At 50.1% G+C, this 19168-nt stretch overlaps 1 protein-coding gene across 2 annotated transcripts in view; it reads right to left on the bottom strand.

The window, feature by feature from the left end:
• Positions 1-8540, bottom strand: part of LOC139748046 (uncharacterized) — a 538085-nt gene extending 529545 nt beyond the window's left edge. The window contains exon 1 of one of the 2 annotated variants that reach the window (XM_071660616.1): positions 8248-8540. In XM_071660616.1, the coding sequence (XP_071516717.1) occupies positions 8248-8346 (99 nt within the window). In that variant the 5' untranslated portion in view covers positions 8347-8540. The remainder of the gene's footprint in view (positions 1-8247) is intronic. The other variant, XM_071660617.1, reaches the window with a different exon arrangement.
• Positions 8541-19168: the final 10628 nt, after the last annotated feature.

Raw genomic sequence — 19168 nt, 5'->3', positions numbered from 1 at the left:
CGCCCCTCACAAACACACAGGTGTGTCCTCATCCCTCTAACACACACCTGGTGCCATCACACACGCCCCACCCAACACACACAGGTGTGTCCTCACCCCTCCAACACACACCTGGTGCCATCACACACGCCCCACCCAACACACACAGGTGTGTCCTCACCCCTCCAACACACACCTGGTGCCATCACACACGCCCCACCCAACACACACAGGTGTGTCCTCACCCCTCCAACACACACCTAGTGCCATCACACACCCTCCACCCCAACACACACAGGTGTAGCCTCACCCCTCCAATACACACCTGGTGCCATCACACACCCTCCACCCCAACACATACAGGTGTGTCCTCACCCCTCCAATACACACCTGGTGCCATCACACCCCCACACACAAACATACAGGTGTGTCCTCACCCCTCCCACACACACCTGGTGCCATCACACACCCTCCACCCCAACACATACAGGTGTGTCCTCACCCCTCCCACACACACCTGGTGCCATCACACACCACCCAACACAAACACACAGGTGTGTCCTCACCCCCCAAAAAACAACACACCTGGTGCCTCACCCCCTTAACACACACCCCAGATACCCTCACCCCTCCACACACACACACACACACACACACACACACCTGGAGAAGCGTGGAGGAGGGGGGGAAGACCACCCCTCACTCACCCCCCCCCACGAAACGTGAGGTGGGGTAGACACCAGCGTTGCCAGCGGAGGGGCGGAGGAGGGGAGGAGGGAAGGAGGGAAGGGGGGGTTGTTATGCCTAGCCAGCAGGGCCTGGGTAGGGCAAGGGCGATAAGAAACGTGGCCAAAAGGTTACTGCTAAGGGTTTAAGGGCCAATTGGTGTGTGTGTGTGTGTGTGTGTGTGTGTGTGTGTATAGGGCAAGCGTCCGTGGGAGATATACGTACAGGGAAGTGGACCTCGTCCGTGGCATGGAATAACTTTACATCAAGGACGCTGATCAACAAGGGCGCTGATCAACAAGGGCGCTGATCAACAAGGGCGCTGATCAACAAGGACGCTGATCAACAAGGACACGGATCAACAAGGACGCTCATACAGGACACTGATCAAGAACATTGATCAACAAGGACGCTGATCAACAAGGACGCTGATCAACAAGGGCGCTGATCAACAAGGACGCTGATCAACAAGGATGCTGATCAACAAGGATGCTGATCAACAAGGACGCTGATCAACAAGGACGATGATCAACAAGGACGATGATCAACAAGGACGCTGATCAACAAGGACGCTGATCAACAAGGACGCTGATCAACAAGGACGCTGATCAACAAGGACGCTGATCAAGGACGCTGATCAACAAGGACGCTGATCAACAAGGACGCTGATCAAAAAGGACGTTGATCAACAAGGACACTGATCAACAAGGACACTGATCAACAATGACACTGATCAACAAGGACACTAATCAACAAGGACACTGATCAAGGACGCTGATCAACAAGGACGCTGATCAACAAGGACAGCTGATCAACAAGGACGCTGATCAACAAGGACGCTGATCAACAAGGACGCTGATCAACAAGGACACTGATCAACAAGGACACTGATCAACAAGGACACTGATCAACAAGGACACTGATCAAGGACGCTGATCAACAAGGACGCTGATCAACAAGGAGAGTGATCAACAAGGACGCTGATCAACAAGGACGCTGATCAACAAGGACACTGATCAACAATGACACTGATCAACAAGGACACTAATCAACAAGGACACTGATCAAGGACGCTGATCAACAAGGACGCTGATCAACAAGGACAGTGATCAACAAGGACGCTGATCAACAAGGACGCTGATCAACAAGGACACTGATCAATAAGGACGCTGATCAACAAGGACGTTGATCAACAAGGACGCTGATCAACAAGGACGTTGATCAACAAGGACGGTGATCGACAAGGACAGTGATCAACAAGGACGCTGATCAACAAGGACAGTGATCAACAAGGACACTGATCAACAAGGACGCTGATCAACAAGGACAGTGATCAACAAGGACACTGATCAACAAGGACGTTGATCAACAAGGACAGTGATCAACAAGGACGTTGATCAACAAGGACGGTGATCGACAAGGACAGTGATCAACAAGGACGCTGATCAACAAGGACGTTGATCAACAAGGACAGTGATCAACAAGGACGTTGATCAACAAGGACGGTGATCGACAAGGACAGTGATCAACAAGGACACTGATCAACAAGGACGCTGATCAACAAGGACAGTGATCAACAAGGACACTGATCAACAAGGACGTTGATCAACAAGGACAGTGATCAACAAGGACGTTGATCAACAAGGACGGTGATCGACAAGGACAGTGATCAACAAGGACTCTGATCAACAAGGACAGTGATCAACAAGGACGCTGATCAACAAGGACAGTGATCAACAAGGACACTGATCAACAAGGACGTTGATCAACAAGGACGCTGATCAACAAGGACGCTGATCAACAAGGACGCTGATCAACAAGGACGCTGATCAACAAGGACAGTGATCAACAAGGACGCTGATCAACAAGGACGCTGATCAACAAGGACGCTGATCAACAAGGACAGTGATCAACAAGGACGCTGATCAACAAGGACGCTGATCAACAAGGACGCTGATCAACAAGGACGCTGATCAACAAGGACAGTGATCAACAAGGACACTGATCAACAAGGACGTTGATCAACAAGGACAGTGATCAACAAGGACGCCACTTAATGCCAAGGTATTGGAACTTAAACCACTCACCCACGTACATTCACGCTCGACATTAGCCTCCACCCACCTACTCCTTACCCACGTAACCAACACCTATTCTCCCACTGAAATAACATTTTGAAACTCATAATTACCAAAACCCTTCTGTCTATCCTCCTGTCTATCCTACTATCTTCCTGTCTATTATCCCGTGTATCCTTCTATCCTCCTGTCTATCCCCCTATCCTTTTACTGATCCTACTATCCTGTCTATCCTATCCTGTCTATCCTTCTATCCTCCTGTCTATCCTTCTATCCTCCTGTCTATCCCCCTATCCTTTTACTGATCCTACTATCCTGTCTATCCTTCTATCCTCCTGTCTATCCTTCTATCCTCCTGTCTATCCTCCTATCCTTCTACTGATCATCCTATCTTGTCTATCCTCCTATTCTGTCTATCCTTCTATCCTCCTGTCTATCCTCCTATCCTTCTACTGATCATCCTATCTTGTCTATCCTCCTATTCTGTCTATCCTTCTATCCTCCTGTCTATCCTCCTAACCTTCTACTGATCATCCTATCCTGTCTATCCTCCTATTCTGTCTATCCTCCTATCCTTCTACTGATCATCCTATCCTGTCTATCCTCCTATTCTGTCTATCCTCCTATCCTTCTGTCTATCCTTCTATCCTTCTGTCTATCCTCCTATCCTCCTGTCTATCCTCCTATCCTTCTACTGATCATCCTATCCTGTCTATCCTTATATCCTGCTGTCTATCCTCCTATCCTTCTACTGATCATCCTATCCTGTCTATCCTTCTATCCTCCTATCCTTCTACTGATCATCCTATCCTGTCTATCCTCCTATTCTATCTATCCTCCTATCCATCTGTCTATCCTTCTATCCTTCTGTCTATCCTCCTGTCTATCCTCCTGTGTTGATGCACTGTAGGCACTGTCATCTCTATACTAGCCTCCACCAACCCCTATCCCCATTCCCCTACATTCATACCATCATCAGAATGAATGGTGTGGTCGTACATGATGACTGGTGTGGTCGTCATAATGACTAGTGTGGTCGTACATGATCACTGGAGTGGTCGTACATGATGAATGGTGTGGTCGTCATAATGACTAGTGTGGGGTCGTACATGATCACTGGAGTGGTCGTACATGATGACTGGTGTGGTCGTCATAATGACTAGTGTGGTCGTACATGATCACTGGAGTGGTCGTACATGATGAATGGTGTGGTCGTCATAATGACTAGTGTGGTCGTACATGATCACTGGAGTGGTCGTACATGATGACTGGTGTGGTCGTCATAATGACTAGTGTGGTCGTACATGATCACTGGAGTGGTCGTACATGATGACTGGTGTGGTCGTCATAATGACTAGTGTGGGGTCGTACATGATCACTGGAGTGGTCGTACATGATGACTGGTGTGGTCGTCATAATGACTAGTGTGGTCGTACATGATGACTGGTGTGGTCGTACATGATGACTGGTGTGGTCGTCATAATGACTAGTGTGGTCGTACATGATCACTGGAGTGGTCGTACATGATGACTGGTGTGGTCGTACATGATGACGGGTGGGGTCGTGCGTGATGACTGATGTGGTCGTACATGATGAATGGTGTGGTCGTCCGTCATTATAACTAGTGTGGTCGTCATAATGACAGGTGGGGTCGCACATGATGACGGGTGGGGTCGTCATAATGATGGGTGGGTTCGTACATAATGAACGGTGTGGTCGTCATAATGAATGGTGTGGTCGTCATAATGAATGGTGGGGTCGTCATAATGAATGGTGTGGTCGTCATAATGAATGGTGTGGTCGTCATAATGACAGGTGGGGTCGCACATGATGACGGGTGGGGTCGTCATAATGATGGGTGGGTTCGTACATAATGAACGGTGTGGTCGTCATAATGAATGGTGTGGTCGTCATAATGAATGGTGGGGTCGTCATAATGAATGGTGTGGTCGTCATAATGAATGGTGTGGTCGTCATAATGAATGGTGGGGTCGTCAGAATGAATGGTGGGGTCGTCATAATGAATGGTATGGTCGTCATAATGAATGGTGTAGTCGTCAAAATGAATGGTGTGGTCGTCATAACGAAAGTGGTCGTCATAATGACGGGTGGGGTCGTACAAGATGACTGGTGTGGTCGTCATAATGACTAGTGTGGTCGTACATGATCACTGGAGTGGTCGTACATGATGACTGGTGTGGTCGTACATGATGACGGGTGGGGTCGTGCGTGATGACTGATGTGGTCGTACATGATGAATAGTGTGGTCGTCCGTCATTATGACTAGTGTGGTCGTCATAATGACGGGTGGGGTCGTACATAATGACGGGTGGGGTCGTCATAATGAATGGTGTGGTCGTCATGAATGGTGTGGTCGTCATAATGAATGGTGGGGTCGTCATAATGAATGGTGTGGTCGTCATAATGAATGGTGTAGTCGTCATAATGACGGGTGGGGTCGTCATAATGAATGGTGTAGTCGTCATAATGAATGGTGTGGTCGTCATGAATGGTGGGGTCGTCATAATGAATGGTGTAGTCGTCATAATGAATGGTGTAGTCGTCAAAATGAATGGTGTGGTCGTCATAACGAAAGTGGTCGTCATAATGATGGGTGGGGTCGTACAAGATGACTGGTGTGGTCGTCATAATGACTAGTGTGGTCGTACATGATCACTGGAGTGGTCGTACATGATGACTGGTGTGGTCGTACATGATGACGGGTGGGGTCGTGCGTGATGACTGATGTGGTCGTACATGATGAACAGTGTGGTCGTCCGTCATTATGACTAGTGTGGTCGTCATAATGACGGGTGGGGTCGTACATAATGAATGGTGTGGTCGTCATAATGAATGGTATGGTCGTCATAATGAATGGTGTGGTCGTCATAATGGTGTAGTCGTCATAATGAATGGTGTAGTCGTCATAATGAATGGTGTGGTCGTCATAATGAATGGTGTGGTCGTCATAACGAATGTGGTCGTCATAATGACGGGTGGGGTCGTACATGGTGACTGGTGTGGTCGTACATGATGACTGGTGTGGTCGTACATGACTAGTGTGGTCGTACATGATGACTGGCGTGGTCGTACGTGATGACGGGTGTGGTCGTACATGATGACTAGTGTGGTCGCACATGATGACGGGTGTGGTCGTACATAATGACTAGTGTGGTCGTCATAATGACGGGTGGGGTCGTTATAATGGTGTGAACGTCATAATGAATGGTATGGTCGTACATGATGACGGGTGTGGTCGTACATGATGACTGGTGGGGTCGTACATGATGACTGGTGGGGTCGTACATGATGACTGGTGGGGTCGTACATGATGACGGGTGTGGTCGTGCATGACTGGTGTGGTCGTACATGATGACTAGCGTAGTCGTACATTATGACTGGTGTGGTCGTACATGATGACGGGTGTGGTCGTACACGAGTGGGTCCTGCTGGACGACCCCGCGTGCCACAGAGGCTGTGGCCAGAGACAGATCCACCTTCGGCCCCTGTCCAAAAGGGTCGTTATCTCCATGAAAGTGATAAGGGGGAGGGGAAGGGGGAAGGGGGGGGCACCGGTACGACACCCCCCTCCCCCCCCTAACACACTTGTACGGTGATGGGTAGGGGGAAGGAAGGGGGGGGAAGGAAGGGGGGGAAGGAAGAGGGAGGTGGGAATGGGGACTTCATTCACAATGAACCATTGGATTCTCCAAGCGTTCAAAAGAAAGGGGCGAAATGGGTAATTGGCTCGTTAGAAACGACCCTCTACCCCTCCCTCCCCCTACACAAACGACCCACATGGCTAACGAGCGAATGGTACGGTCGGGGCAACTGCGTGCAACGCTACGCGCCCCTGACGAAGGCCGGGGTCAGCTAAAACGAAAGGCAAAGGGGGAAGGGGATGTGTGTGTGTGGGGTGTGTGTGTGTGGGGGGTTGTGGAGGAGGGGTTATGGTGGGGGTGGATAGGCAGCCGGTGAGATCACCCCCACATGCGCACCCCCTCCCTTCCCCAACCCACCCCCAACCCCATCACCGCGTCTGGCCAACTGTTTGAAAGAAATGGTTGTTACGAGCCCAGCAATCCCCCCCTTTCCCCCTCCTTCAGGAGCCCGGCCATTCTAAGGGCAGTGCTTTGACACAGCCCTCCGTACAGGAGCAGGGCAGACTCGCCTCCCACTCCGGCCCGCGGAATGTGGCCCGGGGGATGGGAAGGGGGGTGGGGTGGGGTAGTAATGTTATGCAGGAATGGCGAGCTGGGGAAGGGAAGGGAAGAGGTGATGGGAGAGGAAGGGGGGGGGGGGGCGTGAGTCTGGCACTCGTTGGGGCGGCGAAGAGGGGGGGCTGGGGGGGCGCCCTGTGGTGGAGGAGAAAGGGGGGGTGAGGGGGGGGACAGAACACCTGCTGCCCATTCCCTCCCCCATTCCCCCCCTTCCCTCGCCTACGACATCAGCGCAACGAAGTCTCCCATTACGAGACCATAAGAAGAAGTTGGTTGGTTCGTGGCGAAGACCTGACGGAGGGAGGAGGAGACTCCGCTCCTCCTTCAGGAGAATTCAATCTATGTTCATTCAACACACCCCCATTCCCTTCCCTTCCTCCCCTTCCCCTTCCCCCCTGGGTACGCCCCTCGAGCACGACGGCGAGGCCCTTCAGCACCACGGGAGGGCCTCCCGTACCACATGGTCTCTGGTCCTTTTGCGTGAGTTAGCGGGGTCGCGCCGCCATCCCTGTGGTCCGTTATCAGGAAGGGGAGGGTCCGTGATCAGGGGGGAGGGAAGGGATGGGTGGGTGATGGGTGGTGGCGTTCGTGAGGTCGTGGGGAAAAGGGCTAAGGGGGGTCGGGTCGGGTCGGGCGGGTCGGGTTCCTGGTGCCGGGGACGTGGGCGGGCCAACGAACCCTGGCGAAGTGACCCTCCCTATCCCGCCCATGGAGGGAAGGAACCCTCCCTCCTCCCGTCCACAGAGGGAGGGACCCTCCCTCCTCCCGCCCATCGAGGTAGGACCCTCCTCCCGCGGCCCTAGAGGGAGGGCGACACCACCGCCGCCGCCACCAGCGTGAGCGCGCCGCCCCTCGGCCACACGCACACGGTCGGGGTATCAACATGGCGCCGGGCGGACAGTGCCCCTCCGACCCCAACGGTTGCAACGTCCGCGCGCGCGCCCCCCTGATGGCCGCGCCCAGGAGCCGGGCGGGGCTAGGGACCAGGGCCTAGGGGCTAGGGCCAGGCCCCCCCGCCCTTTGAGCCGGCCCTAGCCACTACCACGCCTGTTGACATCACCACCACTTTAAAAAAAGCAACTCCCACTAGAGCGAATACACTTCGGAGGGCGTCGGCGCCCTTCTTCCCGCCCTAAGGGCGCCCCTTGGGCCCAAGGAGGAAGGGCGTCATGGCTGCCGGGGGCAGCCAAATACAAAGAGAGATTCAAAAATTGGCCATGGCGACCCGGAGACGACATATTTACCTGAGTCACAGCGCTGGCCAGCGCCGACGCCGCCAGGAGGCACGCGAGCAGAAGCCCTTGCAGAGGGCGAGGCGCGGCAGTCCCGCAGGCCGCCGTCATGCTGACGAAGGAGAAGGGCGGCGCGCCAACGAACTCACTATAGCGTGTACACAGGTCCCTGCTTCCCCAGGCACATACGAGCGAGGGGCGCCCGTGGAGCACAAGTCTTTCAAAAAAGGGCGTGAAGGAGGCAGCGAGGAAGGCGACGACCGTACCGTCACGCGGTCGCCTGGCTACTAACTGGTGGGGCCACGGGCGAGGTCTGGCAAGGCGCGGTGCCCGTCGTTGCCAGCTCTCGCCAGCGGCGGCGACGGAGGAGGAGGAGGAGGAGGAGGAAGATGAAAGAGGAGGAGGAAGATGAAGGAGGAGGAGGAAGATGAAGGAGGAGGAGGAAGATGAAGGAGGAAGACGAGGGAGGAGGAGGTGCCCCGCTCTCTCTCTCCCTCTATCTCTCTCTCTCTCTCTCTCTATACCGCCGCCCCTCCCTCCTTCTTCCCCCCTCTTCAAACCCCCACGCCCTCCTTCTTCCCTTCCCCCCTTCCCCCCTCCTCAACACACACACACACGCCCACACTGCCACGCCCGTCAACACACACACACACACACACACACACACACACACACACACACACCGTCAACGGGAGCCACCACAGACCAGCCATGATCCATTTACCCCCTTCAATACCCATCACCACCCCCGTATCAAAATGGCGTAACACCATCACAATGGAAATTCTGGATACCCATCACCTCGTCAGAAATGGGTAGACATGCGCACTGGCAACACCCACCCAACCCCATCACCCACCCATCCCCAAAACTCCCCCTCCCCAACCGCTTCTGTGGTCCTCCTCAGCACATGGGACGAAGACCCACCCACCCCTTCCCCCTCTTCAATGTCCCTGGGGGACTTTAAGGGGGGGAGACGAAGACCCACCCACTCACCCCCTCTTCAAAGTCCCTTAAATGTCCCTGGGGGACTTTAAATGGGGGGAGACGAAGACCCACCCTCTCACCCCCTCTTCAAAGTCCCTTCAAAGTCCCTGGGGGACTTTAAGGGGGGAGGCGAAGACCCACTCCCACCCCCTCTTCAATGTCCCTTCAATGTCCCTGGGGGACTTTAAGGGGGGAGGCTTCGCTAGGGGGGCCCCCCTACGCACGCCCCCCAGTTTCGTTGGGAGATCGTGTTCAAAGCGACTCCATCCTAACAGTTTATAGAAGTTGGTACGAAATTTGAGTTTATAGAAGTTGGTACGAAACTGGACAGTTTATAGAAGTTGGTACGAAATTTGACAGTCTATAGAAGTTGGTACGAAATTGGACAGTTTATAGAAGTTGGTACGAAATTGGACAGTTTATAGAAGTTGGTACGAAATTTGACAGTTTATAGAAGTTCGTACGAAATTGGACAGTTTATGGAAGTTGGTACGAAATTGGACAGTTTATAGAAGTTGGTACGAAATTGGACAGTTTATATAGGTTGGTACGAAATTGGACAGTTTATAGAAGTTGGTGCGAAATTGGACAGTTTATAAAAGTTGGTACGAAATTGGACAGTTTATAGAAGTTGGTACGAAATTGGACAGTTTATGGAAGTTGGTACGAAATTTGACAGTCTATAGAAGTTGGTACGAACTTTGAGTTTACAGAAGTTGGTACGAAACTTGACAGTTTATAGAAGTTGGTACGAAATTGGACAGTTTATAGAAGTTGGTACGAAACTTGATAGTTTATAGAAGTTGGTACGAAATTTGACAGTTTATAGAAGTTTGTACGACATTGAACAGTTTATAGAAGTTTGTACAAAATTTGACAGACTGTTTATATAAATCTGTACGAAATTTGAGTTTATAGAAGTTTGTACGAAATTTGACAAACTTTAAAAAAAAATTGTGAGAAATTTGACAGTTTATAGAAATTTGTACGAAATTTGACAAACTGTTTATATAAATCTGTACGAAATTTGAGTTTATAGAAGTTTGTACGAAATCTGACAAAACTTTATATGTAAATTTGTAAGAAATATGACACTATTTACAGACGTTTGTACGAAATTTGAGAAACTGTTTATATAAATGCGTCCGAAATTCGAGAAACTCTTTATATAAATGCGTCCGAAATTTGAGAAACTGTTTATATAAATGCGTCCGAAATTTGAGAAACTGTTTATATAAATGCGTCCGAAATTTGAGAAACTGTTTATATAAGTTTGTACGAAGATAAGGGCACCGCGGGCGACCAGACCAGTGAATGAAAACCACGTGACACAGATAACAGGGCGATAAACAGTACGGAGGCTCCGTTGTAGCACATGGCCAGCTCGCAACAGTACGGAGGCTCCGTTGTAGCACATGGCCAGCTCGCAACAGTAGACGGAGGCTCCGTTGTAACAGTACGGAGGCTCCGTTGAAGCTCATGACTAGCTCGCAACAGTACGGAGGCCCCGTTGTAGCACATGGCCAGCCTGTAACAGTACGGAGGTTCCGTTGAAGCACATGGCAAGCCTGTAACAGTACGGAGGCTCCGTTGAAGCACATGGCCAGCCTGTAACAGTACGGAGGCTCCGTTGTAGCACATGGCCAGCCTGTAACAGTACGGAGGCTCCGTTGAAGCACATGGCCAGCCTGTAACAGTACGGAGGCTCCGTTGAAGCACATGGCCAGCCTGTAACAGTACGGAGGCTCCGTTGAAGCACATGGTCAGCCTGTAACAGTAGACGGAGAGCTCCGTTGAAGCACATGGTCAGCCTGTAACAGTACGGAGGTTCCGTTGAAGCACATGGCCAGCCTGTAACAGTACGGAAGCTCCGTTGTAGCACATAGTCAGCCTGTAACAGTAGACGGAGGCTTCGTTGAAGCACATGGCCAGCTCGCAACAGTAGACGGAGGCTCCGTTGTAACAGTACGGAGGCTCCGTTGTAGCACATGGCCAGCCTGTAACAGTACGGAGGTTCCGTTGAAGCACATGGCCAGCCTGTAACAGTACGGAGGCTCCGTTGAAGCACATGGTCAGCCTGTAACAGTACGGAGGTTCCGTTGTAGCACATGGTCAGCTCGCAACAGTAGACGGAGGCTCCGTTGTAACAGTACGGAGGTTCCGTTGTAGCACATGGCCAGCTCGCAACAGTACGGAGGCCCCGTTGTAGCACATGGCCAGCCTGTAACAGTACGGAGGTTCCGTTGAAGCACATGGCCAGCCTGTAACAGTACGGAGGCCCCGTTGTAGCACATGGCCAGCCTGTAACAGTACGGAGGTTCCGTTGAAGCACATGGCAAGCCTGTAACAGTACGGAGCCTCCGTTGTAGCACATTGCCAGCCTGTAACAGTAGACGGAGGCTCCGTTGTAGCACATGGCCAGCCTGTAACAGTACGGAGGTTCCGTTGAAGCACATGGCCAGCCTGTAACAGTACGGAGGTTCCGTTGAAGCACATGGCCAGCCTGTAACAGTACGGAGGTTCCGTTGAAGCACATGGCCAGCCTGTAACAGTACGGAGGCTCCGTTGTAGCACATGGCCAGCCTGTAACAGTACGGAGGTTCCGTTGTAGCACATGGCAAGCCTGTAACAGTACGGAGGTTCCGTTGTAGCACATGGCAAGCCTGTAACAGTACGGAGGTTCCGTTGTAGCACATGGCCAGCCTGTAACAGTACGGAGGCTCCGTTGTAGCACATGGCCAGCCTGTAACAGTACGGAGGTTCCGTTGTAGCACATGGCAAGCCTGTAACAGTACGGAGGTTCCGTTGTAGCACATGGCAAGCCTGTAACAGTACGGAGGCTCCGTTGAAGCACATGGCCAGCCAGTAACAGTAGACGGAGGCTCCGTTGAAGCACATGGCCAGCCTGTAACAGTACGGAGGTTCCGTTGAAGCACATGGTCAGCCTGTAACAGTAGACGGAGGCTCCGTTGAAGCACATGGCCAGCCTGTAACAGTAGACGGAGGCTCCGTTGAAGCACATGGCCAGCCTGTAACAGTACGGAGGCTCCAAACCTGTGTAGATTTCACAGTGCACAACCGGAACCCCATTTTCTGTGTACAAGACCCCATGACCTAAGCTGGCTACCAAAGCTTTGGACAAGGTGGCTACCAAGCTTAGAACTAGGCTGGCTATCAAGCTTTGAACTAGGCTGGCTACCAAGCTTTGAACTAGACTGCCTACTAAGCTTTGAACTAGGCTGGCTACCAAAGTTTTGACCTAGGCTGGCTACTAAGCTTTGAACTAGGCTGGCTACTAAGCTTTGAACTAGGCTGGCTACCAAAGTAAGCTTTGAACTAGGCTGGCTATCAAGCTTTGAACTAGGCTGGCTACCAAGCTTTGAACTAGGCTGGCTACCAAGCTTTGAACTAGGCTGCCTACTAAGCTTTGAACTAGGCTGGCTATCAAGCTTTGAACTAGGCTGGCTACCAAAGCTTTGACCTAGGCTGGCTACCAAGCTTTGAACTAGGCTGGCTACCAAAGCTTTGACCTAGGCTGGCTACCAAGCTTTGAACTAGGCTGGCTACCAAGCTTTGAACTAGGCTGGCTACCAAAGCTTTGACCTAGGCTGGCTACCAAGCTTTGAACTAAGCTGGCTACCAAGCTTTGAACTAGGCTGGCTACCAAGCTTTGAACTAGGCTGGCTACCAAGCTTTGAACTAGGCTGGCTACTAAGCTTTGAACTAGGCTGGCTACCAAGCTTTGAACTAGGCTGGCTACCAAGCTTTGAACTAGGCTGGCTACCAAGCTTTGAACTAGGCTGCCTACCAAGCTTTGAACTAGGCTGGCTACCAAGCTTTGAACTAGGCTGGCTACCAAAGCTTTGACCTAGGCTGGCTACCAAGCTTTGAACTAGGCTGGCTACTAAGCTTTGAACTAGGCTGGCTACTAAGCTTTGAACTAGGCTGGCTACCAAAGCTTTGACCTAGGCTGGCTACCAAGCTTTGAACTAGGCTGGCTACTAAGCTTTGAACTAGGCTGCTACCAAGCTTTGAACTAGGCTGGCTACCAAAGCTTTGACCTAGGCTGGCTACCAAGCTTTGAACTAGGCTGGCTACCAAGCTTTGAACTAGGCTGGCTACCAAGCTTTGAACTAGGCTGGCTATCAAGCTTTGAACTAGGCTGGCTACCAAAGCTTTGACCTAGGCTGGCTACCAAGCTTTGACCTAGGCTGGCTACTAAGCTTTGAACTAGGCTGGCTACCAAGCTTTGAACTAGGCTGGCTACTAAAGCTTTGAACTAGGCTGGCTACCAAGCTTTGAACTAGGCTGGCTACCAAGCTTTGAACTAGGCTGGCTACTAAGCTTTGAACTAGGCTGGCTACCAAGCTTTGAACTAGGCTGGCTACTAAAGCTTTGAACTAGGCTGGCTACCAAGCTTTGAACTAGGCTGGCTACCAAGCTTTGAACTAGGCTGGCTACCAAAGCTTTGACCTAGGCTGGCTACCAAGCTTTGAACTAAGCTGGCTACCAAGCTTTGAACTAAGCTGGCTACCAAGCTTTGAACTAGGCTGGCTACCAAGCTTTGAACTAGACTGCCTACTAAGCTTTGAACTAGGCTGGCTACCAAGCTTTGAACTAAGCTGGCTACCAAGCTTTGAACTAGGCTGGCTACCAAGCTTTGAACTAGACTGCCTACTAAGCTTTGAACTAGGCTGGCTATCAAGCTTTGAACTAGGCTGGCTACCAAAGCTTTGACCTAGGCTGGCTACCAAGCTTTGAACTAGGCTGGCTACTAAGCTTTGAACTAGGCTGGCTACTAAGCTTTGAACTAGGCTGGCTACCAAAGCTTTGACCTAGGCTGGCTACCAAGCTTTGAACTAGGCTGGCTACTAAGCTTTGAACTAGGCTGCCTACCAAGCTTTGAACTAGGCTGGCTACCAAAGCTTTGACCTAGGCTGGCTACCAAGCTTTGAACTAAGCTGGCTACCAAGCTTTGAACTAGGCTGGCTACCAAGCTTTGAACTAGGCTGGCTATCAAGCTTTGAACTAGGCTGGCTACCAAAGCTTTGACCTAGGCTGGCTACCAAGCTTTGACCTAGGCTGGCTACTAAGCTTTGAACTAGGCTGGCTACCAAGCTTTGAACTAGGCTGGCTACTAAAGCTTTGAACTAGGCTGGCTACCAAGCTTTGACCTAGGCTGGCCACCAAAGCTTTGAACTAGGCTGTCTACTAAAGCTTTGAACTAGGCTGGCTACCAAGCTTTGAACTAGGCTGGCTACCAAAGCTTTGAACTAGGCTGGCTACTAAAGCTTTGAACTAGGCTGGCTACCAAGCTTTGAACTAGGCTGGCTACTAAGCTTTGAACTAGGCTGGCTACCAAGCTTTGAACTAGGCTGCCTACCAAGCTTTGAACTAGGCTGGCTACCAAAGCTTTGACCTAGGCTGGCTACCAAGCTTTGAACTAAGCTGGCTACCAAGCTTTGAACTAGGCTGGCTACCAAAGCTTTGACCTAGGCTGCCTACCAAGCTTTGAACTAGGCTGCCTACCAAGCTTTGAACTAAGCTGGCTACCAAGCTTTGAACTAGGCTGGCTACCAAGCTTTGAACTAGGCTGGCTACCAAGCTTTGAACTAAGCTGGCTACCAAGCTTTGAACTAGGCTGGCTACCAAGCTTTGAACTAAGCTGGCTACCAAGCTTTGAACTAAGCTGGCTACCAAGCTTTGAACTAGGCTGGCTACCAAGCTTTGAACTAGGCTGGCTACCAAGCTTTGAACTAGGCTGGCTACCAAGCTTTGAACTAAGCTGGCTACTAAGCTTTGAACTAGGCTGGCTACCAAGCTTTGAACTAGGCTGGCTATCAAGCTTTGAACTAAGCTGGCTATCAAGCTTTGAACTAGGCTGGCTACTAAGCTTTGAACTAAGCTGGCTATCAAGCTTTTGACTAAGCTTGGACAGTATATTGACCTGACCTGCTGTAGACACCTGCCAGACTGGGCTCAGCTTAAGCTGATAGTTGCCAAGCTTTCCTTGGTAGCCTGGATGGTTGCCAAGCTTTCCTTGGTAGCCTGGATGGTTGCCAAGCTTTCCTTGGTAGCCTGGGTGGTTGCCAGGCTTCTCTTAGTAGCCTGGATGGTTGCCAAGCTTTCCTTGGTAGCCTGGGTGGTTGCCAGGCCTTCCTTGGTAGCCTGGATGGTTGCCAGGCCTTCCTTGGTAGCCTGGGTGGTTGCCAAGCTTTCCTTGGTAGCCTGGGTGGTTGCCAGGCCTTCCTTGGTAGCCTGGGTGGTTGCCAGGCCTTCCTTGGTAGCCTGGGTGGTTGCCAGGCCTTCCTTGGTAGCCTGGGTGGTTGCCAGGCCTTCCTTGGTAGCCTGGATGGTTGCCAGGCCTTCCTTGGTAGCCTGGGTGGTTGCCAGGCCTTCCTTGGTAGCCTGGGTGGTTGCCAGGCCTTCCTTGGTAGCCTGGGTGGTTGCCAGGCCTTCCTTGGTAGCCTGGATGGTTGCCAGGCCTTCCTTGGTAGCCTGGGTGGTTGCCAGGCCTTCCTTGGTAGCCTGGGTGGTTGCCAGGCCTTCCTTGGTAGCCTGGGTGGTTGCCAGGCCTTCCTTGGTAGCCTGGATGGTTGTCAGGCTTCTCTTAGTAGCCTGGATGGTTGTCAGGCTTCTCTTAGTAGCCTGGATGGTTGCCAAGCTTCCCTTGGTAGCCTGGATGGTTGCCAAGCTTCCCTTGGTAGCCTGGATGGTTGCCAAGCTTTCCTTGGTAGCCTGGGTGGTTGCCAGACTTCCCTTGGTAGCCTGGATGGTTGCCAGGCCTTCCTTGGTAGCCTGGATGGTTGCCAAGCTTTCCTTGGTAGCCTGGATGGTTGCCAGGCCTTCCTTGGAAGCCTGGATGGTTGCCAGACTTCCCTTGGTAGCCTGGATGGTTGCCAGGCCTTCCTTGGTAGCCTGGATGGTTGCCAAGCTTTCCTTGGTAGCCTGGATGGTTGCCAGGCCTGACTCACAGACTGGATGGTCTTCACATTACAGACGCGACCTTACGTCTACCAGGCGTGGATGGTTGAGCACGACGGTATACGACCCTTGAGCACGACGGTATACGACCCTTGAGCACGACGTTATACAACCCTTGAGCACGACGGTACAATACGACCCTTGAACACGACGGTATATACGACCCCTTGAGCACGACGGTATATACGACCCCTTGAGCACGACGGTATACGACCCCTTGAGCATGACGGTATACGACCCTTGAGCACAAACGGTATACGACCCTTAAGCACGACGGTTCACGACCCTGGAGCACGACCACGCGAACCACAAGCACAATGGGGTCGTACATATGAAATGTTAATGAAAAGGTTGAGAAATGTGTGGGGGTACAGCAGGGAATACATACATAACCTGGGACCCACCAATCAATTTCTCATATTATCAGTAACTAATTCATTGCACACTCCATACACATCCTGTGGCACAAAAAGGATTCCAAAGATTACATAGAGTCTTTCTCATGCCCCAGTTGTCATACAATTACGACAAACTGTAACATATTTAGGTCATTACATAAACTTACAGTCTTTCTTATGAATTCAGTGGCCAGATAAAAACTGTAACATACCTGGGTCATTACATAAACTTACAGTCTTTCATGTAATGAATTCGTTTATTGATACAAAATGAGGAAAACCATCTCAGAATTTCGTGTATCTTATTATTAACAATATTGTCTCGTCCAATTACCTGGTGTGTGTGTGTGTGTGTGTGTGTGTGTGTGTGTGTGTAGAACTCATCCAGAACCTCCAACCACAATCATATCTATCGCTTGTCATTAAGCAACCACACTCTATTTTTTTTTTTGGGGGGGGGGGCGAACTCAGCCGTTCCCCCTCTACGCAGTTTCTGTATCAAACACTTCCCAAGTGGTACTTTTGCTAGCCAGGAAGACTCCAGCTGTGCTGAACACATAGCAGAGGTTACTCTGTCTGAAATGGAATATTCTGTTTATGCCTTCTTCTACCACCACATCTTCCCTCTCCCTCATCTTAGCCTATTCGCACCTGCTCCGACGCCTCTCGCTTTAGAAATTAGAACACAAAGGCTTGGTGGAACTCTCCTCTTGCCCCCATGACACTTGATCTATCATCATTTCAGTACAGGATTCACCACAGCGATGCTCCACGTCAATTCAAGCACAACCTTCACGAATACGAAAGTGTATTCTAATCTGACTTCTCTCTCCACCAACGAACCTTTCTGGTCCTCAAACCTAAAACAATAAGTCTCAAATAACTTACCGCAAATCAACTTTTTCTTCCTCTCTTCCGTCCGGATCAACCTATAGCTAACTGTAATAAAAATGACGAATAATATAAATGTTTTCTCAATTTCGAATGATTCTTTGGACTCCAACAGAATCTATCTATCTCTTGTATCTTCTACAACCAGGGTCTTCCTACCGTGTTTTCCCATTATCAACTGGGCAATGTGTCTGGTGGACCATATAGCATACCCAAGCAAGTCCTGAAAGCATTTGACACTGGACCATCTCCGATCCTTGCTCGTCTATTTCGTCTCTCTCTCTCTCTCTCTCTCTCTCTCTCTCTCTCTCTCTCTCTCTCTCTCTCTCTAAACAATTAGTCTCCCACCACTCTAACGCTGATGATCCCAACTTGGAAAGACTTCAACTCACTTTTCCCCCCTCCCGTCTCATTTAGAGATTCGTTCTCTTTCTCGAACAGAACACACACCTCTCTCTCTCAGTCTGGACCGGTGTTGTAGCACCGCAGACTGAGGACATAATAACCAGGTCGAAACCAAATGATTTCTCAAACGCAATTTCTATTCTGTATCTGTCATTCAACTTGGGAACGTAGTGTTTCATTTCCCTGTGGATCTTTTCCAATACACACACACACACACACACATATATATATATATATATATATATATATATATATATATATATATATATATATATATATATATATACATATATATATATATATATATATATATATATATATATATATATATTTTTTGCTTTGTCGCTGTCTCCCGCGTTTGCGAGGTAGCGCAAGGAAACAGACGAAAGAAATGGCCCAACCCACTCCCATACACATGTATATACATACACGTCCACACACGCAAATATACATACCTACACAGCTTTCCATGGTTTACCCCAGACGCTTCACATGCCTTGATTCAATCCACTGACAGCACGTCAACCCCGGTATACCACATCGCTCCAATTCACTCTATTCCTTGCCCTCCTTTCACCCTCCTGCATGTTCAGGCCCCGATCACACAAAATCTTTTTCACTCCATCTTTCCACCTCCAATTTGGTCTCCCAATTACAGATATGTACGAAAAGGGATGAAAATACATGAAATTCGGGACGCACAAGCCACAGAATACAGTAGGGTACAGGCCAAGACTACTGTAACATGGAGTAACGCATGTAATACATTCTGGATACAGCGGAAAATGGATACAGCAGCTTCTGTAACGTCATGGTGTATGAAATTACACGATTTTCGAAGCCTGAAATGACTGTTTCAGACCCTTCGCTCACTGTATCCATCATTCTAATTATCCTGTATCCGTCACGAAATAATTCAGTTATCTATTGAGTTATTTTGATAATTACGCTTTAGCCAAATACCCCGACCATCGGTAAATATAATTAAATCATGTATATTGTCATAAATAAATCTAATGAATTTATTTTTCATCATTAAATGGGTTTTCGAAGGCCTTCCCCCAGAAATAAATTTCATATCTTTATCGTTTTTCTCCTCATTTATGCCCTAATTTACGTCAAACACTAATGATAAATGAGCGAAAAGGATAAATATACATAAATGTCTATTAATTGATATAAATTATTCGAGTAAACGCGCATTTAAACTAGAAAAAACACAGAAAAAACCCACATATAAACATGCATTTAACTTGGCCAGGGAAAGG

Source organism: Panulirus ornatus, chromosome 72 (assembly GCF_036320965.1).
Source record: "Panulirus ornatus isolate Po-2019 chromosome 72, ASM3632096v1, whole genome shotgun sequence".
Classification (NCBI taxonomy): domain Eukaryota; kingdom Metazoa; phylum Arthropoda; class Malacostraca; order Decapoda; family Palinuridae; genus Panulirus; species Panulirus ornatus.
This window is presented reverse-complemented; position numbering and strand designations above follow the sequence as displayed.